The sequence below is a fragment of the Myotis daubentonii genome, chromosome 2 (genome assembly GCF_963259705.1).
Source record: "Myotis daubentonii chromosome 2, mMyoDau2.1, whole genome shotgun sequence".
Classification (NCBI taxonomy): Eukaryota; Metazoa; Chordata; class Mammalia; order Chiroptera; family Vespertilionidae; genus Myotis; species Myotis daubentonii.
Genome location: NC_081841.1, coordinates 34,929,108 through 34,956,602, shown reverse-complemented (window position 1 = coordinate 34,956,602; position 27,495 = coordinate 34,929,108). Strand labels below are relative to the sequence as shown.

Here is a 27,495-nt window from a genome sequence, read left to right as displayed (position 1 = left end):
TTTCCGGATAAGAATGCATAGAAAATAGAAAAAATATATATACAAAATATAGACTTTTAGATAAAAAATGATTTTTCTCTACATTTCAAGGTATCATTTCTTAATTTAATCAAGTAAAGATTTATTTCCCCAGCTCTCCTCATTTTCCATGTTAAAAAGGTACAATTGTCCTGGCTGGAGTAGCTCAGTTGTTAGAGCATTGGTCCACACACCAAAAGTTCACAGGCTTGACACCTGGTCAAGGGCATGAACCTAGGTTGCAAGTTTGATCCATGACCAGACACATGAGAAAGACAACCTATGGATATGTCTCTCTCACATCAATGTTTCTCTCTCTCTCCTTTCCAATCTCTCTAAAAAAAATTAATGGGAAAAAATATTCTCAGGTGAGGATTAATGGGGGTGGGGGGGAGGTAAAATAGCTGAAATCTTTCCTGACTTAGACATTTAATTGATCTACCGAGGCTCAGGGTTGGAGGACACCCAGGCCCAGTAGATCCAGCCACAAACAGTGAATAGTGTGGTCACTTCAGACAGGCAACCTAAGGCTGGTTATGCACAATGTCTGACATTGACCTGCACTGGAACCCTGCACAAGTGGACCCAGAACCAACACAACTAATGGTAGGCTTCAGACACACCAGAGCTCAACCCAACTAGCCATACAAGTGGCACACCTAACGGGGGACTCCAGCAGCATCAGATGCTGTTGGGAACAACTCTGCTTTGGGAGGGGGGAGGGAAGCCCCTGCACAGAGACTCATACATGGTGATTAAGATCTATTTTTATAGTCAGCCAGCCTAAGGGTTAACTCTTCCCAAAATGGGCCAACGGCATTCAAAACTCAACTACACAGGAGTGCACACATAACCCACACAAGAGATATTCCTGGAGCACCTAGCGCAGGTGATCAGAAGACTGTGCCACTGAGTCCAAGACACCTACATCATAAAGCCATCATAATAAATTTGAGAGACATAGGTAGTAAAATCTGAGACATTTCTTTTAGCAATATTTTTTTCTGATATATTTCCTGGGTCAAGAGAAACAAAAGAAAAAAGAAACAACAAATGGGACTCTCTCAAACAAAAAAGCTTTTGCACAGCAAAGGAAACCAACAAAATGAAAAGACAACCTACCAAATGGGAGAACATATTCACCAATGATACAACTAATAAGAGATTACTATACAAAATTTATACAAAACTTATAACACTCCACCAAAAAACTCAAACAATCCAATTAAAAAATGGACAAAGGACCTGAATAGACATTTCTCCAAAACATACATACAGATGGCCAATAGAGATATGAAAAGTGCTCAACATCAGTAATCATCAGAGAGATGCAAATTAAAACCACAACGAGATGTCACCTCACATCTGTCAGAATGGCTATTATCAATAAACCAACAAACAATGTGTTGGCAAGAATGTGGAGGAAAGGGAACCCTAGTGCACTATTGATGGGAATGCAAATTGGTGCCGCCCTTGAGGAAAACAGCATGGGGTTTCCCCCCAAAATTAAAAACGGAACTGTCTAATGACCCAGTGATTCTACTTGTGGGAATATATCCAAAGAAATATGAAACACTATTTTGAAAGAATATGTGCACCCCTATGTTCATGGTAGCATTATTTATAATAGCCAAGGTTTGGAAGCAACCCAAGGGTCCATCAGTAGATAAGGGGATAAAAAGTCCATGGTACATTTATACAATGGAATACTACTCAGCCATAAACAAGAAGAAAAACTTACCTTTTCTGACCACATGAATGGATCTGGAGAGTATTATGCTAAGCAAAATAAGCCAGTTAGAGAAAGACAAATACCATATGATCTCACTTATATGTGGAATCCAATAAACTAGGAAGAAAAATAGAAACAGACTCATAGAGACAAAGAACAGACTGACAGCTCTCAGAGGAGAGGGTGTTTTGGGGATTGGTGAAAAAGGTGAAGGGATTAAGCAAAAAATAAAAATAAAAAACAGACATAGACAACAGTGTGGTGATTACCAGAGAAAGGAGGAGGTGGCAAAGGGGGATACATGGTGATGAAAGAGACTTGACTTTGGGTGTTGAGCACATGATGCAGTATGCAGAAGTGGTATAGACTTGTACACTTGCAACATGTATAATTTTATTAACCAATGTCACCTCAATAAATTCAATAAAAATAAAACTGGTTTTGATGATGGTTGCACAACTCTGAACATATTAAAAAGCACTGACTTGTACATTTTTAAGTGGGTGGATTTAATGGCATGTGTATTATTTATCAGTAAAGCTGTTACATTAAAAAATAGAGATTGCCCTTTATATAACTCAGACAGTTATATAACTCAGATTTTAAAGCTTATAGCAAAAGGTTATTGTACCAATGAGTCATACACACCTTTTATTGAGTAATATTTAGCTCGATGGAAGAAAATGTTTTACCAGTATTTGGGAAATGCTTACTTGGTGCTCTGTCTCAGTTTTAGACAATTCCTCAATATTCTTTTCCAATGCATATATATCCATAACATTCTTGGTATTCTAATGTAAAAAAGATAATATTCTTTGATTTAGTCCAAATATAAAAAATAAGAGACCATCTTAAAGTCTTTTTTAGGAAGAAGTACTTTCATCATTATCATCATAATCCATTTTAAGCTAAGGGACAAAACTTTAGATAACATGGGCCTTTTAACATAACATCTAGGAAGCCCCTTATTATCTTACATTCCACCACAGCCATTCACTCCCTAGTTCACACCTTTTACACTTGTCATTACCAGTAACAGTGGCCCTTTCATTATATTGACTGCAAGTTTCTCCCTCTTCAACCACCACTTGTCTTCCCAGATTACTTCTTTGAGCACCAACAAACTTCAATCCCCACTGAAGCCTGCAATCTGCGATCTGACCACCTTCTCATTATTCTTCCACTTTTCTTGTGAACTCGGCCCATCTTTACTCGGCTTAAATTATTCTGTGGTCATTCCATACAATCACCCTCTTCCACATCCCCTGAATTCCCTTGCCTCTCCCCTACTTCTTAGTATTTGCTTAATTTGAGCTTTCCATTCACTCTGTGCCAGCACCATCCCAGAGGAACATTGTTAAAGAAAAACACAAATGAACCCACAGCTCACATGTTAAATTTATCACCTTTCACCTCTATGTTCACTGGTGATCATATCATATATAATCCTATTCCATTCTTCTGGCCATTTTCGTAAATCAGGGATTTGCAAACTACACTAACTTTCCTACCCCAGGCACACAGGCCAGCTCTAATTGACACCCTGTTTTGTAAATAAAGTTTTATTAAAAAACTACTGTGTCCATTTGTTTTTATATTATCTCTGGTTGCTTTCACACTACAATGGCAGAGTGAGTGGCTGTGTCAAAGCTTTTTAGCCAGGAAACCCTGTAAATACTATCAGGTCCTTTACAAAAAGTTTGCCAACTCCTTGCTTATTTTATCCCTTCTCTCTTCTTGAATTTCCAATACCACTTCCAACATCCTCACTCTCAGTTGATAACTTCATATTTCACTGAGACAATTTTAGAAACATAAGAGAACTTTCATAGTAGTGCAATATATAATAAATACCTTTGGATATACTACGAAGCATTTGCTGTTCTGCACACTTCTTTCCACCACTACTGCTTTTGCCTGGATTATTCCAAGGGCCTCCTAATTGGTCTCCCAGTTTCTATCCCACTCTGTAAACAGCCAGAGTCCATACAATGCCCATATAAGACCTTATGGGTTTGGCTCCAGGCAGCTCTCTGCCACACTTCTTGCTACTTATTTCCTCTGATCCAGCCATACTGATCTTCCTGTCCCTCAATAACAGCAGGCATGCTACAGCCTGAGGTCCTTGAGCTGGCCATTTCTTCTGCCTGGAATGTTCTTCCACAGATAAACCTCCTTTCCAATTTTTAGCCAAATGAGTAATTTCACAGGCTACTTTTATCCTAACCACGCTAGTTTAAATTCTACTCCCCCACAATTGTTTTCACTTTTCTTTTCTCCACAGCACTAGTCACCCTCTAACATGCTAGCTCCACATGGGCTATTTTGCTTAAGTTTGTTTCCTCAGCATCTAGAATAGTGCCTAGCACATAAAGGTCTCCCAAAGAATATGTGCTGAATGAATGAATGTGAATACCCAAACCATTGTGCTGTTACTCTTCACAATGCATCAGATTTTTGCCTCCAAAAGGAATCTTAGCTAGCAGTGACATTGACGTGCCTTTTCTAATGGAAATCAGTCATTGCAATGCTGTGAAGGGTTCCAAATCTCCTTCCTCCCATCTTAATTCTAATCTGATTTGGTACAATTCTTTGATGCTAGTCAATCATCTTATATTCGAGGAGAAAAGCATCTTACCTTGGGAGCTTAACTGTAAAGCACTAGTTTTTGTAGCTATAACATGTCTGAATCTAAGGTAGGGTTTCTTTCCAATCTTTGTTTCTTTTTTAACCCACCAAGAAATTTTTTAATGTTCATTTGGTCCATAGTTTGGATAACTCTCCAGATTTTTCATCACAGCTTAATAAATAATAAACTTTTATAAAGCCCCAATTTTAAAATGTGCATAACACTTGCCATTCAAAATGTACCTACATAGAATTTCTCTCCAAAATAGTAACGAGTAGCTTTGTTACCCATTCTTTCATTGCTTTAATTCTGTTGCTTAAAAATATATATTGCATAGAATAATTCATTTTTTAGAGATTTTACTCATATTTCCTAACATATATGAGGTACATTATAATTAAACAAATGGGTTCACCTGCATTATCTTTATCCCTAAAATAACTGAGGGAATAGGTATTATTAGCTCAAAAAAGATAAATGTCTTTTCCAAGGTCAGACTTACAGTGAATTTAAGATCTGGGTCTTAGATTCAAGACATTTGCCACCTAGTTCAATAGAATAATAACTGAAAGGTAATATATAATTTCTACATTTTCCTTCTTGATTTGTATAGTTTTTAGATGCGTTAATTTCACTTCATCTTAAATCTGAATTTTTAAAACCCCACTTCTTCCATGGACATATACAAAAGTAATAAGATACTTCTGTCCAAACATGAAAATCCTATCCCCTCTCCCTCATTTGTCATTTGACAAAGCAACCTGGGTTTTGGCCCACAGGAATTTGAATACTCACATCATTTCTATTTAACCTGGGGTCAGGACCCATGATTGATTGATTCTATCAGTTTATTGGTGCCCATGTTTAATGATTTTAACATACCTCCTCTTGGAGAATCCGAATCTTAAGAATCAGAGCCCGGTTTTCTGCCTCCTGATTCATTAAAAGAAAAGTCATTTAAAAATATTTTAGAAGTTTATGAAAATACCACATATTTACCTCAAAGACTATCAACATTATTTCTCTTCATTAGTTTTAAACATGGCATTGACATATCACAAATGAGCCTAACCTGAAAATATTTCCAACATGGGCTTAAGTCTGTGGCTAACAGTTTCTTGGGATCTGTGAAAAGTCACTCTTCTCCTTGACTTAATCTATAACAATAGGAAGGAAAGACTAAAAACATAAAAGAAAGTGCCTGGCTTCTTGCCCTGCTACTTCCCGCCATCCACTTATGACAGGTACTGTGAACTCATCTATTTAAACAGCACTTTGAAATCTTAAAGAAATCTAGCTTTCTACTTGAAGCTGTTGATATTCCCCGATTCAACATTACCATATGATTATAAAAAAATTATTTTCTAATGAAGAGCCCCAAACTCAGAACCCTCAGAAGAAAAAAATATTCCAGGACAAAATAAATGCCAAAATGTTAACAATAAACATATTGTTATGGTAGGATAAATATATTGATATGGTAGGATAAGAATTTAGTGGGAGTTTTTTTGTTAATATGCATTTCTTTATTTTTATAGAGTAACTAGGAATTACCTTCCTACATAATAAAACCCTAATATGCAAATCGACCGAATGGCAGAATGACTGGCAGAATGACTGGTCACTGTGATGTGCACTGACTACCAGGAGGCAGACACTCAATGCAGGAGCTGCCCCCAGCCCGCAGGCCCTAATCAGTGGCAGAGGCGGGGGGTGGTGCCAGCGAGCAGGCAGTGCCAGGTCTGCCAAGGCGGGTGCCAGTGGGGGCCCCCCATTGTCCCACTGGTCACCCCGCAGATCAGCCCTGATGACCGGCCAGGCCTTGGGACCCTACCCATGCACAAATTTCATGCACCAGGCCTCTAGTTATAATATAAAAATAAAAGGGAAAACATTTCAGGCTAGGTTGTCATTGATACAAGAATGAAGGAACACCTCCCCTCCCATGCACACATAATTGGAATCAGAAGACCTGAGTTCAATTCTAGCTTTATCATTTATTAGACAATTGACTTTGAATAATCAAAACATCTCTGGACTTTACCTATAATTATATTAATTTTTACATGAAAAATAGCTACTTCTGTTTCTACCTCAATGTATTTCCATGATGACCAATGAAATATTCAAAATTATTTTAAAATTTAAAACATTATATAATGCAAAGAATTAGAATTGCATATCTAGGACTCCTTGCTTTTAATAATAGCTAGTATTACCCAGCCCTAGGAGGAAAGAGGACATTACGTGCTTTCCATATATTAACTCATATAACCTTCTCAGCCCTAGGGTCTCAGGACACTGAGGCTTAAAGAGGTATGTAGTTTGTCTAAAGTTACACAGCCCCAGGAGTCAGGACTTGACTGCTGGCCCTCTGATTTTCAAGGGTAGGTTCTTGATAATTTCTCTACATTACATCCAGATAAAAGCTCTTCATTGGCCCCAAATCGAATATTCCCTGTAGTGCATTCATAGAGACTTACAGAGTCACCTGACACTCAGTGAGTCTAGTCCCACATTTTACTATTGAGGTAAGAGCTAAGCTAAGCTGTGTTGGTTGTGGGAGGTCACGAGTGACTGACACAGACCTGGAGCCCGTCTCTTGATGAATTACAGACCTAAAAATAAACTAGTCTGAATGACTTTCAGCTGACCCCACCGTCATTAGCAATGCTAGAATACTACTGCTGTAATATATTACTAAAAATAACAATTTAACATTCTCAATAAAAATGTTTATGTACTTCTCTGTTTAGTTAAAGCTCAGCCTAAATAGCAATTTGCTCTAAAAATTACAAGCCTGTACTGATTTAGTATAAGGACTGATTTATGGAGCTTCTTAGTAATCTGGAAGTATTGGGAAACTTGATTCTTTTTTTTTTTTTTAACTGAGAAAAAGTTGAAAGTTTGATAGAGAATTAAAAAAAAATTCAAGTGGATTTTGGTATTAGGTACTTATGAATTCACCTATCAACTTCAGGATGCATTTTAGAGATCTTCTAGATCTTCACAAACCATTGTGAATATGACCAAGTTATTAAATAATTTTAATCTTGGTTGAAAAGGAAAATACAGGTTTTCATCCTACCTGCCTTAACTTTTTTAAGATGTTACCATTATTCATCTATCAGACTATTGGCTGACTTTTGCCTCCAAAACCCTCTTGGTGTTTCAAGGAACTTGGATGACTTACTAATTGTTTGTTCTGCGCTACAATTGCGGTCTTCTGCTCTTCTGAAGCACTCATACTAGTTTTCAGTTCCTCTAGTTCTTCTTGTAACAGATTTGTTCTCATCATAGCCTGGTGGGCACTGCGGAGGTGGGGGTGGGGGGAAGAAGGTGATGAGCAAAACCTCAAGTGTAACTGTCAAACATGCTAAGAAAAACCAAGGACTATTTTTAGATCCAAGTTGAAAACCACTGAAAATATAAACCAGATGCCAACAATAGTAAAAATATACCCACTATCTTTCATAGTCCTTGGTAAAGAAAGGGATTTCGGGGCAGGGTGATGGTGGGGGAAAGTGTTAGAAGGAAAAAAACATATTCCCGAAGATAAAGATTTGGAGACTCCCTTTGAAATCCTCATTGGCTGAAGCCCACAGTTCTTTCCTTCTACTAATAAGATGTAATATTAGTTAGTGCAATTCCACAAATATTTATTCAATAATAGCATGTTCCAGGTGCTGTACCCTGCAAGGGGCCCATGATGGTGGACAAAAGGGACAAGGCCCTTGCCCTTGAGCAGATTAACACTAGTCAAGGAGATGACAGCTGAAATGTATACACACTTCAATAGTTGATAACTCCCTTTTCACTCCTTTTCAGATTTAACTGATTTGAAATAATGGGTGAAGCCAAACTAAGGTTTGGACAAAGAAAATTTATCCTAAAGTGCCACTAGACTGTTTTGGTTTTTTAAATGGGGATACATAAAAGATAAAGTTTACAGTACAAAACCAGCAGCAGTTGAGTTGGGGGCACACAAATACCAAATGAAATGATTCTTGAAGTTTGTAATTCCGTTGCTTCTCATTATCAGCAGTGCCTCGACCAGAATGGTCATCAGTTTGAAAACAGACATTGACAAAAAATTATTCATTTCTGTAGATTATTTTAAATTTTGAAAATGAACTGTATGTTAATAAACACCGACTTTATAATCATTCAAAGTATGTATACATTTTTGGGGACACCTTGTATTTTATTTTAAAGGTTATTATAGCATTGTTTACAGTAACAAAGCACTGAAAACAACCTAAATGTCCAACTAAGAAAGCTTATTAAATGTATGATGGTAATCCATATCATGGAATTACCTAGTTGTGCTCCCACTAGGTTATAAACTGTTTTCTGCGCAGAGTCTCAAAGAAGGTACAATATGTGCCTTATTTAAGAATTCCATTGGTCATTCAACATGTATTTGTTGAGCTCCAACTCTGTGCCAGGCATTATGCTGGATACTAGAGAAAAAAAAGTAAATCCAGTCACGAGAACTCTACCCTCCTGGAATATATGGTCTAGTGGAGTAAACAGGCAATCATCATTTACAATACAGTGTGACAGGAACCAAGGTTGGAGTGAACCCAAGTTCTGCAGACACTGTGTTAAAGGCAGACAGTTCAGATCATGAGAAAGAAGAGGAAGGGAGGGAGAGAACAGAAGCTCGCTGCGGGGCTGCAAGCAGTTAGATACTGTTAGAGCCTAGAGTGGAAAACGAGAAGTAGAAATAAGGCAACAGAGGCCCCACCATGAAAGGCTTTGCAAACTAGATGAAAGAATTTAGATTTTTATCCAGAATATGTTAGGGCTCCATTGACGTGTTTAGGGCAGAGGCATAATGTAGTCAGATGGGCCTTAGGAAGAGCATTCCCCTAGGTGTGACACTTTTGGAAAAGGCAAGGAACCTAATCAGGAGGTTGCTGTCATGATCCAGGAGAAAGGTAATGCTGACTTGAACTACGTGACGGATGTAGGAATGAAAAGAAGTAAATCTATTTGAGAGACATAAAGTAGGTCCATTGAACAGGCCTTGCTATTTGATTTAGAAGCGAAGGCTGAGGAAGAAAAAGGAGACAAAGATTTCTGGCTTGCAGGCAACTGGAAGGATGGGAGAGCTCTTCTGTGACAGACATTCTCCTAAGCACTGGAGTAATCAGGGTGGGTAAGATTAAGTTCCTCCTGATAACAAGGGGCAGTTCATATAGAAGACAAATTATACTACAACCAGACACCTGTACAATATCAAAAATAGGCTGTGAGCGATGAAAGGAAACAGAGGCCCTTTCTGAAGGATTAGGGGAAGAAGAAAAGCAAAGGACAAAAAGTTTAATTTTGTCGACATTGGCATTCTGGCTGCTCATCTTGATTCTCTGGCCTTTCTGTCCTTCTGTGAGGAATCCAATTCCCTTCTAACACATTTCTTTACTGCTTCAGTTAACCAGAGTCCGCAGTAAAGAAACGTGTTACAACCAAAAGCCCTAACCGACACGTTCACCCAATGCATAGTTGCTTTTAAAATCAACTTGCACTTCTTATATTTCACATAAATAATAAATAAATCAAATGTGGAATGGCAAGAGCTCGAGGTAAGCATATTGTTACCGTTTATACTTTGGTTTGGAGGCTGGATTGGCTGGTCAAAAAATTACGGGGATATGTGTCCACGGTCAAAATGCTCTACCGTCTTTTCAAGTTAACTTACAACTTTCCGTTCAGAATATTAGCACCTGCATCTTAAACACAACTCAGTGAGAACCTGTTGCTTCTTTTCTGATGGTCAAGCATCTTCCTGCAACCACTTCACCAGTGTCGGACACTACCTGGTACGTCTCCTAGGTGCTTTTGGCCTTTCCAACTTAAGCTAAGGTTAGGAACTTCCTCATCATCTTCTAGGGTATAGGTACCCTGAGGGCACATTTTAAATCTAACTCATCAACAAATCTCTCATTACTTAGCATGTGACAGCATAGAATAAGGGCGTAACAAAACCACACAACTTCTCTGGATACGTCCACACCTGGCCCCTCGGTGTAATGGTGTTCCATAGAGAACACAACATTGAGTGACTTAGAGAACATCACTGCTAGAAAATAACTGACAGAAATTGCTCATGAGAATATAAAATGGTACAGCTGCTTTGGAGAACGGTTTGGCAGCTCCTCAAAATGCTAAGTGTAGGTTACTACCCAGCAAGTGCACTCCTAGGTATAGACCCCAAAGAACTAGAAACATGTCCACACAAAAACTAGTACCCAGGTCTTCAGAGCAGCAATGTTCACGAGAGCCGAAAGTGGAATAACCCCAGGGTCCATCCTCTGAAAAATGAATAAACAAAACGGCATATATCCATACAATGGGTTGTTTTTCACCGAATAGAAAGGAATGAAGTACTGGTGCAGGCTACAACATGGGTGAATCTTGCAAACATGCTAAGTGAAAGAAGCAGTCACAAAGGACACAGATTGTATGATTCCATTTATATGAAATGACTAGAAAAGGCAAATCCATAGAAGCAGAAAATAGATTAGTGGCTGCAAGGTACAGATGAAAGCAGGTACTGGGGAGCGACTGCTATTTCATGTGGGATTTCTTTTTGGAGGAAAGAAAGTGTTCTGGAATTAGATCATGATGGTGGTTGCACAATCTTGTGAATATACCAAAAAAACACACACTGAATTGTACAGTTTCAATCGGTAAATTTTATGCAATGGGAATTATATCTCAATAAAAAGCATATTTTTTAAAGTAAAAGCCACCCTGAAAATTCCAGCATGCAGCCCCACAGCCGTACTCCTCAAGGGCTCACCTTTTTATCTGCAGGCGCAGTTCAGTACAGTCCTCCGATAACCGGCTGTTAGCTTCTTCCAAGGTTTCCAGTGCCAACTTGAGCTGATTATTTTCCTCTTCCAGTTTCTGCTTGTTGAAATGCAGCTCTTCTACATAAGTAATCAAGTCAGGCACCTCTCTGCAGAGGAAATAAGGAGTAAGAACAAATAATCTTCAATATGTCTAATTCCTTCCCATCAAAATAAGGCATATAGTTAAGCCCAAACAGGCTTACATATTCCCACAAGATTTTCTACTTTATCACCTTCCATCCTCATTAATGGAGTTTATTTATACAATAAACATCCATTCAAGCATCTATTATAATAGCATCAAAGATTAGTCCAAAATTGTCAGGTATGCATCATCTGCCAGTTATCAAGCCAACTTGCACAGCTTTTGTTCATTCCTTTCCACTTCACTCCCAACTTTTGTATCCGTCTACACTGGCGAGTTCCTATTTCTGCCTGTGTTATGGACGCTCCTGAAATAAATGGGCACATTACTCTCTCAGTCAAGGGATCGTGGCAGGTTTTAATAGGCCTTTAACTAGGAAAGAGTTTGTGGGGTTTTACATTTGTAGCCTGTACCTCTCAACTTAAATGTTCATGTTCCCTAATATTTTCTACAGCTTGTTAATGTTGGTGTCTCTCTCGCCACCAACATTAGATCATAAACCCTGTGAAAGCTTGGATTGCATATTTCATGGAGTTCCCAGTCTCCTCTTCTTCTTTGCCAGCTTACCACAGGTCTTAGCAAAGACTGGGTAGATGGGTTTTAAACCACCTTTTTGCATGATGAAATCTGAAGTGGCAAAGATAAACTAAGGGAGAGACAGCATCACCTCCCCCTGATATCTAAAATACACATTTAGCCAAAATGCTAAAGTTGTATCTATTAAAGAAGTGCTTTAAAAATAACTCTTCACCACATGATCTCACTCACTTGTGGAATATAAAGAACATTATAAACTGTTGAACAAAAATAGATAGAGGCAAAGAAGCATCCAACAGACTGTCAAACTTCACCAGGAAGGCCGGGGAGGGTTGAGGGGGTAAGAGATCAATGGAAGGACTTGTATGCATGCATATAAGCACAACCAATAGACACAAGACACTGGGGGGGGAGGGGGAAGGGGGCATGGATGAGGGCAAGTGCTGGGGGGTAGGGGAGGCCTAGGGGAGGTCAATGGGGGAAAAAAGGAGACATATGTACTACTATTTGTAATACCTTAAACAATAAAAAAAAATAATAATCCTTCAACCAAAGAACTTGTATGCATATATGCATAACCCATGGACACAGACAATAGGGTGGTAAAGGCCTGGGGCAGAGGGTGGTGACGGGCTAGAAGGGGTCAATGGAGAGAAAATGGGACATATTTAATACTTTCAACAATAAAGATTTTTGCCGAAACCGGTTTGGCTCAGTGGATAGAGCGTCGGCCTGCGGACTGAAGGGTCCCGGGTTCGATTCCGGTCAAGGGCATGTACCTGGGTTGCGGGCATATCCCCAGTAGGAGATGTGCAGGAGGCAGCTGATCGATGTTTCTCTCTCATCGATGTTTCTAACTCTCTATCTCTCTCCCTTCCTCTCTGTAAAAAATCAATAAAATATATTAAAAAAACAAACAAACAAAAAAAAAAAACAATAAAGATTTTTAAAAAATAACGCACCAAAGAACTTAAGGTCAATGTCATACTCTACTTCAAATGGGACTTGTTTTCCATGGAAAACACATGATTTCAGTGAAGGAGAAGGGTTTCATGAGTGAGAAAATGTTAATTTATGTCTTACATAAATTAGTTCAAATACAATTCAGATAGAATCATTAATAATTAAAAATAAATGATGGCAACACTAGTACACACACAAAAAGGGCTAAGTGACTTCATCATAAGTAAAATATATAAATCTATAAAATAAATAAAACTTGGGGCACTTGAGAAAGCATTACAGCTAAGAATGCTTACAAGATTCCTCTAGACACGTCTCCGCCCAAAGCCTCGAAGTTTCCTGATGCAGACTCTGTTATATTTGTGAGCATCTTAACTGAAACACATACAAGAGAGGATAATGAAAAACCCACTTCTTCAAACCACAAGAAAGTGGCAGAACAATAGCAAGAAAACCCATACATACTTGCTCTCCCTGATTTTATGCTGTCCTGGTCAAGGGCAGAATCATCCATGCTGCTGCCTGGTCCACTATTCACTCCTTCACTGTGGGCAAAAAAACCCCAACAAAAAAACAACAACAACAACAAAAACCAATGAGCTAGGATTCTTTGCCAGATCAAAGCTTAGCTAACTTTTCAGATGTATTCTGGATTTTCCTATTCAGGTGTTTGTTTCTGGATTTTAAAAACTCTATTCATTCAGCAACTAAATGGAGCCCAATATGGTGCTTAAATAGGGTAATAGAAAAGAAATGTAAGGCATTCATTCCTTTCACCTTCCATAACCTTTTAATTTAACATGAAAAAGAAAATGAGAAAGTTCACAAAAAAAGAGAAAAGTTAAAACTATCATGGAAAAGATAATAATGTTGGAATATATTCTTTTCAACTTTTTCCTATGCATATTTTTACAAATATGGGATTATACTGCAAATATGGATTAATTGCCTATTATTTGAAATACATACATATACATGAATATTTCTCTTGTCAAATATTGATCTAATCATAATTCTGAGTGACTATTTAAGATTCTAGTGTATGGAAGTATTATAATTTATTTGTCCAACTCTCTGTTTTTAAATAGTTAGGTTGCTTATATTTATCACTATCATAAAGAGCATTCTACACATATATTAGAGTACATGATTGGTTATTTTTCTTAAATTTACATTACTAGCTTGAACATATCACATATTTTTAAGGGTTTATATGCATTCCTAAATTGCTCATTAAAAAACCAACCTGCACTACTACCAACAATGTATGAGGGTGGGCTTAATTCTCCTCCACCTGCTCTGACAACATAGGAGAGAGTGATCTTTTACAGCTTTGCTAAACCAATGGGCAAATATGGTACATTGTCTTTATTTGCATTTCTTTAATTACTAATAAGATTAGGTATCCTATCGAATAAAAGACAAAAAGGGTAATTGACCGTACCTTCGCTACACTTCCCATTGGCTAATCAGGGCAATATGCAAATTAACCGCCAACAAAGATGGCAGCTGGAAGCCACAGAGTTGGAGCGAGCAGGAGGCTTGCTTGCTCCAGTGATGGAGGAAGCCAAGGTTCCCCACCTGCCGCGGCCTGGCTCTGAGCTCCAAAAGCAACAAAGTTTCAATTATAGAAGATAAATAAATTCCAGAATTTAAAAAAAAAAAAAGAAAAAAGGGAGAGGCTGGGAGCTTCAGTCGCTGGCCAGCCTGAAAACAGCCCTCAGCCCCTCACCCAGACTGGCCAGGCACCCCAGTGGGGACCCTCACCCTGAAGGGGGTGTGACCAGCTGCAAACAGCCATCATCCCCTCACCCAGGCTGGCCAGGCACCCCAGTGGGGACCCCCACCCTGATCCAGGACACCCTTCAGGGCAAACCAGCCAGCCCCCACCCATGCAACAAGCCTCTATCCTATATAGTAAAAGTGTAATATGCAAACTGACCCTAACAGCAGAAAGACTGGGAATGACTGGTCACTATGACACACACTGACCACTAGGGGGCAGACGCTCAATGCAGGAGCTGCCCTCTGGTGATCAGTGTGCTCCCACATGGGGGAGCTCTGCTAAGCCACAAGCCAGGCTGATGGCTGCCAGTACAGCAGTGGTGGTGGGAGCCTCTACTGCCTCCTCAGCAGTGCTAAGGATGTCTGACTGCAGCTTAGGTCTGCTCCCTGCTGGCAAGTGGACATCCCCCGAGGGCTGCCGGGCTGCCAGAGGGATGCCTGATTGCCAGCTTAGGCCAATCCCCTGGGGAGCAGGCCTAAGCCAGCAAGTGGTCATTCCCTGAGGGGTTCCAGACTCGAGAGGGCACAGGCTGGGCTGAGGGACCTCTTCCCCCACCCCCTACCCCCGGCAAATTTTTGTGCACGGGGCCTCTAGTATTTATATATTTATCTTGCTTTCATGATTAACTCATGTATGTTAAACACCACTTTGGTAGTCTTTTTTTTAAATATAGTTTATTGATTTTTTACAGAGAGGAAGGGAGAGGGATAGAGAGTTAGAAACATCGATGAGAGAGAAACATCTATCAGCTGCCTCCTGCACACTCCCTACTGGGTATGTGCCTGCAACCAAGGTACATGCCCTTGACCGAAATTGAACCTGTGACCCTTCAGTCTGCAGGCCGATGCTCTATCCACTGAGCCAAACTGGTTAGGGCTGGTAGTCTTTTCTTAAGTCATCGATATATCTTAACCCTATGTGGAATCTAGCAAGTTTTACCACTCTCTGGGCTTGAAGTTTTTTTTAAGCAAATCCCTAGCACCTATCAGCTGATAGCTAGAGATTGGTGACTGAGTAAAAGCCACAGGAATTTCCTGTGAAAGAAGGTGACTCTTCAGTATTCACCAGGGGCACCTGAGATCATAGTGTCATTCTTCTTCATAATTTTTTTCTATCCCACTATATATTTCCTTTTCCCTTTAGCTTCCCTATATCCAAGGCTTCTAAATTACACTCACTGCCTAAACATCCGCACTGACCTCAAAAGGGTGTTCACTCTGAGTGTAAGTACATTTGAAGATTTGGTGGTCAGTATCAATAATTTGCTTGACCCCTATGCCAGCTCAATTCTTTTTGAGAACACAGTATGTGCTGCCCCCTAATCACAAAAAATAAATGTTATCAGAAATAACATAGTTAACATAGTAGGTTCTCAAAGTGTGCCCATCATCAGCATCACCAGGAAACACATTAGAAATGCAAATGATCAGGCTTCACCCCAGACCTACTGAATCTTGGCAGGAATGGTGCGGGGGCATTGACCAGGAATCAGATACAATATTGTTCAGGTGATTGCAATGCATTCTCAAGTGTGAGAAGCACCAGATCACAATATTTCCATCCACAAAGAAACCAGTGATTAGCATTAACTGTAATCAGTTGTTAAAACAACCTGAAAATGCTTCCTGCTGATGACCATTTGATTCTACAGCAAGCCATCCATCCTTTCATGATGGCGTGGAAAGTTTCCAGATCCACATGCAGGTCTCTCCTGTCAGGATCAAGCATGTTCCATAACTCCTCAAAGCCACCGTCTTCAGAATCTTGACTAGTTATTTGTCTGAGGTAATCTATTATTTTGACAATTCTTACTGAGCCTTAGGAAAAGAAAAGGCAAATTAGTTTTGAAAGATGGGTTAAGAGCATTTTTTATAAGTGAGGTGCTTAATTCTCCCAGGTTCCTTGGATCCTGTGAACATGCCCTATGACAGTGATGGCGAACCTATGACACACGTGTCAGAGGTGACACGCGAACTCATTTTTTTGGTTGATTTTTCTTTGTTAAATGGCATTTAAATATATAAAATAAATATCAAAAATATAAATCTTTGTTTTACTATGGTTGCAAATATCAAAAAATTTCTATATGTGACACGGCACCAGAGTTGAGGTAGGGTTTTTCAAAATGCTGACACGCCAAGCTCAAAAGGTTCGCCATTTCTTTGTTACTAATGTGGCCTCACCCCATAACAAAGAAACAGAATTTCTGGAGGATGAGGCCCAGAAATCAGGATTTTAAAAAGATTCCCAGGTGATCCTAATGTGCAGCCAAGGTTGAGAACCACTGTGCTAGAGGGCCAGACCATTATAGGGAAGCAGGTTGTTTACCACGACAGTAGAAGTGATTTTTTTCTGAAGATATGGGTAAACAACGTGATTTAACAGCCTTTGAACGTGGGATATATTTGAACGTGAGTGGCCAGATTATTATGACCACCCCATCAGTACTTCGTTGGGCCACCTTTTGCCTTCAATACTGTGGTGATTCTTCTTGGCATTGACTCCATGAGATGTTGAAAGGTGATGCAAGGAATCTGACACCAGGCCTGATGAATAGCACTGTCCAGTTCTGTGAGATTTGATGGTTATGGAACCAGCTGCCTGATGGTTCTTTTAACTTCGTCCCACAAATGCTCAACTGGATTGAGATCTGGTGATTGTGGGGGCCACCTAAGCAAGGTAAAGTCTCCCTCATGTTCTTGAAACCACTCTTGCACAATACAAGCACCGTGGCAAGGCGCATTGTCTTGTTGGAGGAAGCCATCTCCATTGGGATATGCCATCAACATAATAGGATGAACTTGATCAGCAATGATACTTAGGTATGTTGTGCTATTCAGACGTTGTTCCACATAAATTAAAGGGCCCAAATCATGCGAGGAAAACATGATTATGTTTTCCCAAACCATGTTATGCCTCAAACCATAACACTGCTCCCACCAGCTTGACGGGTTGTACTCATGCATGAGGGGTGCATGCTTTCATGCTGTTTCTGTCAATTTCTCACTCTATCATCTGCATGATGCAACTGGAAACGTGACTCATCAGACCACATGACTTTTTTCCAATGCTCAACTGTCCAATCCTTGTGTTCCTGTGTGAATTGGAGATGTTTTATCTTGGTAATTGCAGACAGTAAAGGTGTTTGAACAGGCCTTCGGCTTCCATATCCCAAACGATGCAGTGTACAGCCAATTTACCTGCAAACGTCAGGTGGTCATAATAATCTGGCCACTCACATTCAAATATATCCCACGTTCAAATGCTGTTAAATCGCGTTGTTTACCCATATCTTCAGAAAAAAAATCACTTCTACTGTTGTGGTAAACGACCTGCTTCCCTATTTATAATGGTCTGGCCCTCTAGCAACTTCAGCGTGAAATTATAGCTAATTTGCCTACAAATGTCAGGTGGTCATAATAATCTGGCCACTCAATATATATATATATGCCACAACTTTTATTCTCAAGTGATGAGAAACACAATCAAGCTTTTATCCTGTCTCCCCTATGAGAAAGGAGACTGAGGACAACCAAATAGTTGATGGAGCAGAGTAGAGTTTCTCTCGTAGATTAGTCCAGCTGATAAATTAGGAAGGAATGCCCCGGCTGATGTGGCTCAGCTGGTTGGAGCATAGTCCCATGCACCAAAGGGTGGTGGGTTTGACTCCTGGTCAGGGCACATACCCAGGTTGTGGGTTCAATCCCTGGCTGGGGCATGTGCAGGTAAGCTGTGCCCAGACCTCTAATCCACAGAAGTTGTGAGGTAATAAATGTGTGTTGTTTTAAGCCTCCCTCCCTCCCTTGCCCTCTCTAAAAAAAATCAATAAAATTAAAAAAAGTTCCTAGGAAGGAATGATAGAATATCACCAATGAAAGGAGATTTAAGCCTTCAGCATCAATAGTTTTGCCTTCTGATAAAAATATATAACACATCTATGTAGAATTCTTGCCAAAAAAATAAATAAACCAAGGTTTTATCTGATCAAATCTCTAAATATAGGGGACAGAGAAACAGGTTAAGTGTTCCTACAGTCACACAATCAGCAAAATTCAGAGATAAAAGAACCAGTTTCATTAACAAATAACTTAAAATACAATAAAAATGAGAGATAGAAAGGGAGCATAGATATAAGCCAGATAACTAATTACTATGAACAAACCTTTCTTGGATATTGACTTAAAAATCCAACTATTAAAGAAAAAGTAAATTTCTCACACAAATGAGAACTTTTGAATATTGGCAAGATATTTGATATTAAGAAATTGTTGCATTTTTAGTCATAACAACATGGTAGTTGTGTTTGAAATCAGTTTATCTTTTAGAAATATGAATTGAAATATTTACAGTGAAATATTGTAATGTTTTGAATTTGTCTCACATTTATCCAGAATGGAGAGAAAAATGGTTGGAGTTAAAAATGAGACATAATTTGTTACGACATATATATTCATTCATTAAAATGTTCTAAAATTATATATATATTCCAAATAAAACAAAACCACATTGAGAGAGGAAATGGTTGATGGTTATAAAACAAATCATTAACAGTGGTCACTTAGGGGAATAGGGTTACTGATGGTTTTCTCCTTCCTTTTTGCTTATCTATATACTATTGCATTTACTACAATGAGTATGAATCATTCATGTACTAAAAATTACTTGCGGAAATTTTAAAAAAGCAGAAGTGAAAATCTAAAATTAAAAAATTTGAGCTAAATGCGTATGTGGTTTTATACATTATGAAGTATGTATTTCTTCTGTGGCAACACCTATGACATGTCAGTAGTTCAATAATTGGAGTTTGTAAACCAGTTGATAAGCTCAATAAAATCATTCAAACACTGGTGAAACATGCAAAAAAACACACAAAGAAATTACAAAGACATAACCAATACCTAAATAGCCATCCTTCCTCTCAAATTAGGTTGCATCCACCACGTGTGTGGAGACAGGTCCACAGAGCACCACAGGTAAACCATTTCCCTTTCTCTCACAATAAAAAGCACAAGGACTTGATGAAAACCACACACATTTCAGCAGGTGATTTTCCACTTACCTCTGCAGTTTGTGTCACATGCATGAAAAACGCTTGTGAAGAACTCTTCACAGGTCCTGTTGATGCCATCATCTGTGTCTAGTTTCCACCCTATTAGATGAAAAAGTTTGTAAATTCAAATATGCTTTTCTGTGCTACAATGATTAACTAGTTTGTTTTAATTTTAACAAAGAAAACATTTAAATAAACAGCAACATACAGTACTGGTTACTTAACTTAAATAGGCGAGGCAAAGAAAGTGGACTTGAAAGGTCTATTATTCATTTTTTCTTTTAATTTATGTTTTATAAAAGGAGGGGGGAAAGGAGAGATGAAAGGAGAGGGAAATGAGCTTTCTTTTTATTTTTTTTATTTTCTTCTTTTTTTGCCTTGTAATATTAAAAATACTCTGGAAAAGCAAGTAGTATAACAAATAGAAAAGTAGAGGGGGAAAAGAAACTTAGCTATACAGAACATGTGTCATTTTACACTGCTTTTCCACTGTTTTGTTTTCCAGTGCCTTTCATATAATGGACTCTGTAAGCAATCCCCTAAGCAGAATTCCAGAAATTTCTATTGAAATTGGCCTGCAAACTTTACATTCTCCTCTGGCCTGACTTACAGGCTCTACTGGGAATGCACACTTTCTTTTTACACATTTTATTCTCACAAAATAACTAAATAAATAAATACATTAATGAGTTACTTTTTAAAATGCTAAAATGCTAGTTTGTAGCAAGGGACCTGGGAACTACATGGATTTTACCTCCCCTGGATCTATGTATTGCCATCATGACATTCTCATTTGCCCTAGAGAAAGTTTGTTTTCAGGTCAGTAGAGAAATACCAACAATTATGATTATAAATGCAATCCAGAATTTCTATGAGGTTTTTACTTGAAATCATAGAAAATACATTTTACATATAAAATGTTCTTTTAAGACAGAAAAAAAATTAAATAGGGAAAGATGGATGTTTCTATCCAAGCTTTAATAATGTGAATTGTGTGTGTGTGTGTGTGTGTGCGTGTTTAGTTCAGGTATCCTGAAAGTGATATGTTTATTGCTTTATTGAAAGAACATTAAAAGATGAATATTTACCATCTTCATTCAGAGACCCATTTTTCCCCACTGAATCCTGAGGAGTGAAAATTTCAGAGCTTTGATCAGAGGTGGAATCAAAGTCAAGTCTTAAGATACTAAAATGATTTTCATTCCCGTAGTTATTCAAATCCTTGTTAGAGAAGGACTCCCGCTTTCTGGTCTGTGATACCAACGATCCGTAATTCTGGGAGCTCTGTGATCTCAGCCTTGAGATGTTTTCAGAACTTTTGAGGATGGAGTAGGTTGCATTCTCAGGGGAGCTGAGCTGAGAGACAGATGGGGTTCTTGGAGACCCTGTTTGGGGAGATGAGATGAGTGCATCATCTTTTTCAGGAGCTGAAAAGTGAGTGTTGGGTGTAGGAATGTGAGCAGCAGCCATTTTCTTCAGTATCCCTTCAAAATCTTTCCTGGTGTTAGCCTGTGGGCTGTCAAAACTGCTGGATTGGTACTTGATAATCTGTTGACTCTGATTGGAAAGCTCTTCCCTCTTTTGGATGGCTCTGATTTTCCTACAGATGCTTTCCACTGGGTTATGCCGCCTCTCAGTTCCCTTCCTCTCAGAGGCCATGGCTGACGTCCTCGCGTTCTGCAGCTGAAATGGCTGAAGTGCAGGCAGAAGCAGACATGTGTCTTAACGTCAACATTGTCCTAAGTACAGTTTAGCAATGGGCTATTTATTCTTAAGTCAGCTTTGGAGGGATCAAGATAAGATATCTTTAACTAACGGTTCTTAAACAATTGCTTTAAACAACTTTCCACGGGTTTAACTTCGGCACTCAAATTTCTAGAGAATATTAACAGTTAACATAATTCAAATACTTATCACATGCCAGGCATGGTAGTAAGTTCTTTATCAATGTCAACTCATTTCATCCTCAAAACAGCTCCATGAGGTAAGCCTTACTATCATCTGCATTCTCAGGCAAAAAGAGAAAAAGGGAGATACCCATAGAGTCACCCAGTTAGTACCAGAGCCCAGGTCTGAACCCAGGGGTTCCTTCAGAAGCTGACTCCTAAGCATATTGATTTCCACTTATAATTATTGGCCAAATAAGATGATAATGGCGAAGATGCTAACAGCTCCCATTTGAGTACCTGTTCTGGTTCTCATTTATTGAGAACTTACTACATATGCCCTATGTCAGGCATTTTACAGGTGCTATGTCTAAACTTTACACAAAGCCTGTCAGATATATGAAAATATCCTCTTTTAAAAGATAATAAAACTAAGGCTCTACAAGATAAAGTAACTTGATAATGGTCACATCTTTAATATTTGAGCCAAAGGCTGTCTGACTCTAGCATAATTTTATTTAATGGCAGGATATATGACCTTAAACAAATGACTGCTCAAAATCCAGAACCACAGATACAGAGAACGCATTGGTGGTTGCCAGAGGGGAGAGGGCCTGGGGGCCAAAATGGGTGAAGGGAGTTAAGAAGTTCAAACTTCAAGTTATAAAATAAATAAGTGATGGGAATGTAATAAACAGCATAGGGAAAATAGTTAATATTATTGTGTTGACTTTGTAAGGTGACAGATACAACCAGACATATTATGAAGAGCTTTGCAATGTAAACAAATGTCAAATCACTATGCTGTACACCTGAAACTAATTCATGTTGTATGTCAAATACACCTTAATAAGATAAGAACTTCTTATGAGACAGTACTTAAGGAATTTGGAAATAAGTCCAAAATTTTGTCTAAACCGATAAAATCTAAATTACTCTAGGCAAAGATTTACAATAGTTTGAATAGTTGCAATGAGTTTGAAAGTTATGATTTTTTACGACCTTAACAAAAATTTCTACTCAGAAATTTAGGGGGGAAAATCCATAATTGAAAATGAACAAAAGCTACAGGATTTTTAAAGGAACTATAATTGGAGAAGGTACTTAGGCTGGGAAGAAGAAGGTATTCAAAGTCCTCTTAATCTGCTTTTGTTTTACTTCAACATGATGGCCATCAGCTCCAGCCCATAAAATTTCCACCAACAGAATCCTTTACTATTTAATAATCACTTTGAACCTTTTTGTTATCACTTGACAATACCCATCTTTCTATGTATTCGAAGGTTATCTTTCAGTGCCAAGTCTAAACACCTTCCTCTATTCAAATCCTAGAAGCAGTGTCTCATTGGACTCAACTCTTTCTGCTTTTTCCTAGTGTGTATATTGTACTATATATTTTATCATTTAATTGACTTTTGTCTTCTATTCTTGGATTGTTTCAAATGTGTATACATGTTGTTTTCTCAAAAACATTTTTAATGTTTGCATTCAAAAGTGATGATGTGATTCTTTCTAGATACTCAATGCAATATTGGCATAATTGATAACCCACAATTCTATATCATGCAACTACCAGGCTTGTGGAGTTGTTCCCCAGCTTGTAGTGACTGTTGACTCTCCACTAAGCAGCTACTTCCTTTTCTGCAGAATTTCCCCTGGCCATCCAGGAGCTGCTCATTGCTCAACAGGGAGGTGGGAAGTGAAGTAGTGGCAACAACAGGAGAGAATTCACCTGTGAATACAACACATTCCAAATCTATGGCCGACTATGATGGTGACATAACAGAAGCCACCTGACTTTCCCTGTCCAGCGAAGAAGACTAGTTAAGTGTCTGTCCTGTTCTCAATGTGGTGCCAGAGAACTGAAGCACAGGCTGAACACAGGGATAACAGAAGCCTTGGGATCAGAACCTCAGAATCCCAGATCCTGTCTACCCTCCTTGTTGAACATTAATGTGATGTTCAAGTCACCATGAAAGACCTTGCTTTGTGGGCCTTTGTGACTGATTCGAAGGATCTCTTCCCTTTGAGAGGGACCTGGAGAGTATTATGCTAAGCGAAATAAGCCAATCAGAGAAAGGCACGTATCACATGATCTCACTTATAAGTGGAATCTAATGACCAAAATAGATCTAGAAACAAGGAAGCATGGAACAGACTGACAAATCTCAGAGGGAAGGGGTTGAGAATAGGAAGAAATTAACCAAAAAACTTATATGCATGTGTATGTATAACCATGGACACAGCCAATAATGCAGTGAAGCCTGGGGGTAAGGATAGGGTGGAGAGGGTCAATGCGGGGAGGAGGGGAAGGGGACATCTGTAATACTCTCAACAATAAAAATAATTTTTAAAAAATGTTCCTAGCATGTAAGACACACATTTCTATTTGCTTTTCCAAGGCATTTTTCTCCTACCATCTGGTTTCTGAACTTCCCTAACTCACCTAAGTGAGCCTGCTCTAGAGTTTATAAACTAAACTTTATAAAGAGTACACTTAAGTGAACTCTTCATGAGCTAGCAGAACTTGACAAGATTCACTTGTTTTGCTTTTTCTAATATAGAGCAGAACATTTGTGGGAGTTCCATAAGTACAATGTGATGATAAAGTTTTCAAAATTTGTGCTACCTTCTCCATATATGGCCTGGAAACATCTCCTGTCTGTCCTGTCCAAGCTTCTTTTTTAGTTTTACTTTTAGTTTTAGATTAGCTGTAATCAGCCTAACACTTAAAAATACAAGTCTACCTTGATTTGTGCACTAACTGTCTTTGAAAAAATATGAACTGGAAATTAAACACTGAAACTTAATTGTACCAGCAGAATCAGTTGCTTGGAGTCTCTCTTTTAAAGGAATTTCCTCCTTATTTATCCATTTTAGTTGATTGAACAGTTACTATGTAGAGATGGGACACTTGTAGAAACCCCAATGGCAAGGATTCTTGTTTTTAAGTTCTTGGCTCTTAGTGGCATTCCATATCATTCATCACTCTAGGCATTCAACCAATACTTAGTATCTAAAGAGTGCAAAACCCTATGCAGATACTAGAGATACAATGATGAGCAAATGCTCTCCTAAAACTTGTACTCTGTGAGAGATACAGATATGAGCAAGTAAGTCAGCAGGATCACCAGATTAAATCCAGGGTGCCCAATAAAATTTGAATTTCAAATAAACAATGCTTATTCTTTTATCATACCTATGTCACAAAAGTTGCATAGGAAAAACTTACATGGAAAAATTATTTGTTGTTTGTCTGAAATTAGAATTTCACTGTGTATCTTTATATTTTGTTATCTAAATCTAGCAGTCCTAAAGCCCCCAGATAAATAATTACACATTGGAAAAGAAAGGTGCCAGGGACTATGAGAACATATAACAGGGGGTTATTCTAGTTTGGCAGTGAAGACAGAAAAAAATTGGGGGGCATCTATTATGTGTTATGCACTGTGCTATACAGATTGTTTGCTAAATCCATGGTTATAAACTGAACATTAAAAAGTAGAGCCATAAATCCCATCTGGATTCCCATCAGCTAAATGTAATATAAAATAATGTTGGAAATTATTTCAAACCAATTATTTCACCTACTTAATATTATTTCTCCTACTGATTGAACTATGCCTCCTTCTAATTTCTACAACCGGAGTCCTGTTGTTGTTATTATTGCCTGAATTGCCTTGTTGTTGTAGTAAAAGCTCTTGAATCAATAATTTCCAACCATCTCCTTGATATAAAACTATAAAGCAACAACTAAAAGCTGCAAAGCAATAATTAAAAGTCTCTGGTGCACAGCAGCATAAAACAAGTTTGATTTGTTTCTTACCTAAAGTTAAGCTACTCATTACATATCAATTTCCACCTGTGATGTAACTCCAGCGTTCAGCATTAACCTTTAAGAATTTTTCACTCTTTGAAACTTACAGAAATAGTCAATAGGTTAGAATAAATTCACCATGTGTGTACAGTATAGACAATACTTCATATTCTTTTTAGAATTTACAGACAAACATAAGATCATTGTGTTTTTTAATATTCATATCTTTCAATTACTAAGAAAACAGCTGAATTTCTTTGCAAAGAAAGACATGATACAGACAGAGAGAGAAAAAATCGAATACTTGAAAAAGTCAGCAGATTCAAAAAGATCTTTAGAAAGCATGAATCAAACTCAGACTAAGAAAAAAAGTTATGTTGACAATGTTATCATCTTTCTTTTACCAGCCATTTACAATGCTCTCCCTTTACTAATAGTTGTTTCTTAAACATTGAACTTACAAACTTTAAATTAGGTAGTTTATTTTAACAATCATTCAATACTTATGAAATCCATGCAAAACTTTCACCTAAGTGAATTCCACTTGGTAGTTTAATTAAGGCAAAACCCTTAATCAATGTATGTAAAAAATTAAATATATATATATATCTGGGCACAGGCATGCCTTGGAGATATTGTGGGTTCAGTTCCACGCCACCACAACAAAATAAGTCATAATCTTCTGGTGGAGGGGTTTGCCTTTAATTTGTAAAAAACACAACATTCATGAAGTGCAATGAGGCAAAGCATAAGAAAACCAGGTATGCCTGTGTATGCACATAGGTAACGAAGGGATTCCTCTTGCCGAAAGAGCCGGTTGCTAGCAATTAAGTGCCAGCAAACTCTTCATCAAGACATAAGAAGGAACATCTGTTCACTGAGATGTTCCCAGGAAACTTATCTTTAGCTAACCCAGAGGGAGAGCAGAGCATGGCTTTCTACTTAGCCAGTAAGTTTTACATTTGCCAAAGTACACCCTCTTCAGTCTCTTTGTGACTTGAATTTAATGTGATAAACTAATAACACTTACTTTTTCCTGCCTTCTGTAGGATAGATGATAGCAGCTGTTAAAAAATGATTTGCAAACCACAAGTTCCAGATTTAGCAATGCCCAGCGAGGCTGCCATCTGCAACCCTTTTTGATTACTAATAAATGCAAGCTGGTATAGAGTGAAACCCTCTCCTCCCACCATTCCCTTCACCTTGTTATATTAAGCTCCTTGGCTGGGTCACACCCAATGTATTATAAACATCTCACATTGGAACAATTCCTTAAATAGCACAGTCACACACATGCCTCTGAAAACTGACAGTGTCCTTCTGTTTCAGTTCTTCTTCTGTGAAGTCTGCTTTTCTTCTCAGAAACCAGGAGAAAACCTATGATGCGTAAATCTCTGACTCTAAGCACTCAGGTGCTTCCAGATTCTTACCGTCTACAGAACCACATGACCAGTTCCCACTAACACACATCCAAACGATCAAGGCTGAAAATGACAGTTCAAGACTTTAGGTAGCTAAAGCCCCTTTGAAAACAACTCTGGGATTTGCCTGTGGTGAAAGCTACATTTCTGGGGAACCTAGCTTTATCACTTCCAGCCACCCATCTTTTCCCCAATTTTCTCAGTGTTTAGGTTTTATTCCTAGATTTGTTTCAAGATTCCAATGAACTTGGAATATAGACTGATATGGGAGGTTGGTCTCATTTGCCACAAGCATGTTGAGCTTGGGTTTGGGGTGAGGAGACAATAGAGAGGCTACATCTGGGATTGCTTTTCCCTGTTTAGGGCAGGACTTGTTCCACCATAAATGACTAAGGGAGATAGCATCCACCAAAATTTACTTCCTTGGGGAGAAAACTTACCACCTTATTTTCACGTCACCAGCATTCCAAGAACCATCTTCGGAGAACTGGGAATCGGGAATGAAGGCCCGGGGCATCAGGTGGTGTGGGTGGAGCTAACTTCCCCAGGGTTATGTGGAGTGAGGTGAAAGGCCGAGGCTGGAGAACAGGGAAGCCGCTGATGAGCTACACCTGCCTCTTTGGTTTTAGCCAAGATCATGAGAAGACGGGT

General features: G+C 38.6%; 1 protein-coding gene across 1 annotated transcript in view; it reads right to left on the bottom strand.

Moving 5' to 3' along the window:
* IRAG2 (inositol 1,4,5-triphosphate receptor associated 2) overlaps positions 1–21,379 on the bottom strand; it is an 84,937-nt gene extending 63,558 nt beyond the window's left edge. The window contains exons 1-9 of the mRNA XM_059682388.1: positions 20,809–21,379; positions 19,730–19,819; positions 16,307–16,487; positions 13,350–13,429; positions 13,181–13,259; positions 11,188–11,346; positions 7,573–7,690; positions 5,262–5,312; positions 2,464–2,541 (exon numbers count right to left, since the gene is read on the bottom strand). Of these exons, the coding sequence (XP_059538371.1) occupies positions 2,464–2,541; positions 5,262–5,312; positions 7,573–7,690; positions 11,188–11,346; positions 13,181–13,259; positions 13,350–13,429; positions 16,307–16,487; positions 19,730–19,819; positions 20,809–21,379 (1,407 nt within the window). The remainder of the gene's footprint in view (positions 1–2,463; positions 2,542–5,261; positions 5,313–7,572; positions 7,691–11,187; positions 11,347–13,180; positions 13,260–13,349; positions 13,430–16,306; positions 16,488–19,729; positions 19,820–20,808) is intronic.
* Positions 21,380–27,495: the final 6,116 nt, after the last annotated feature.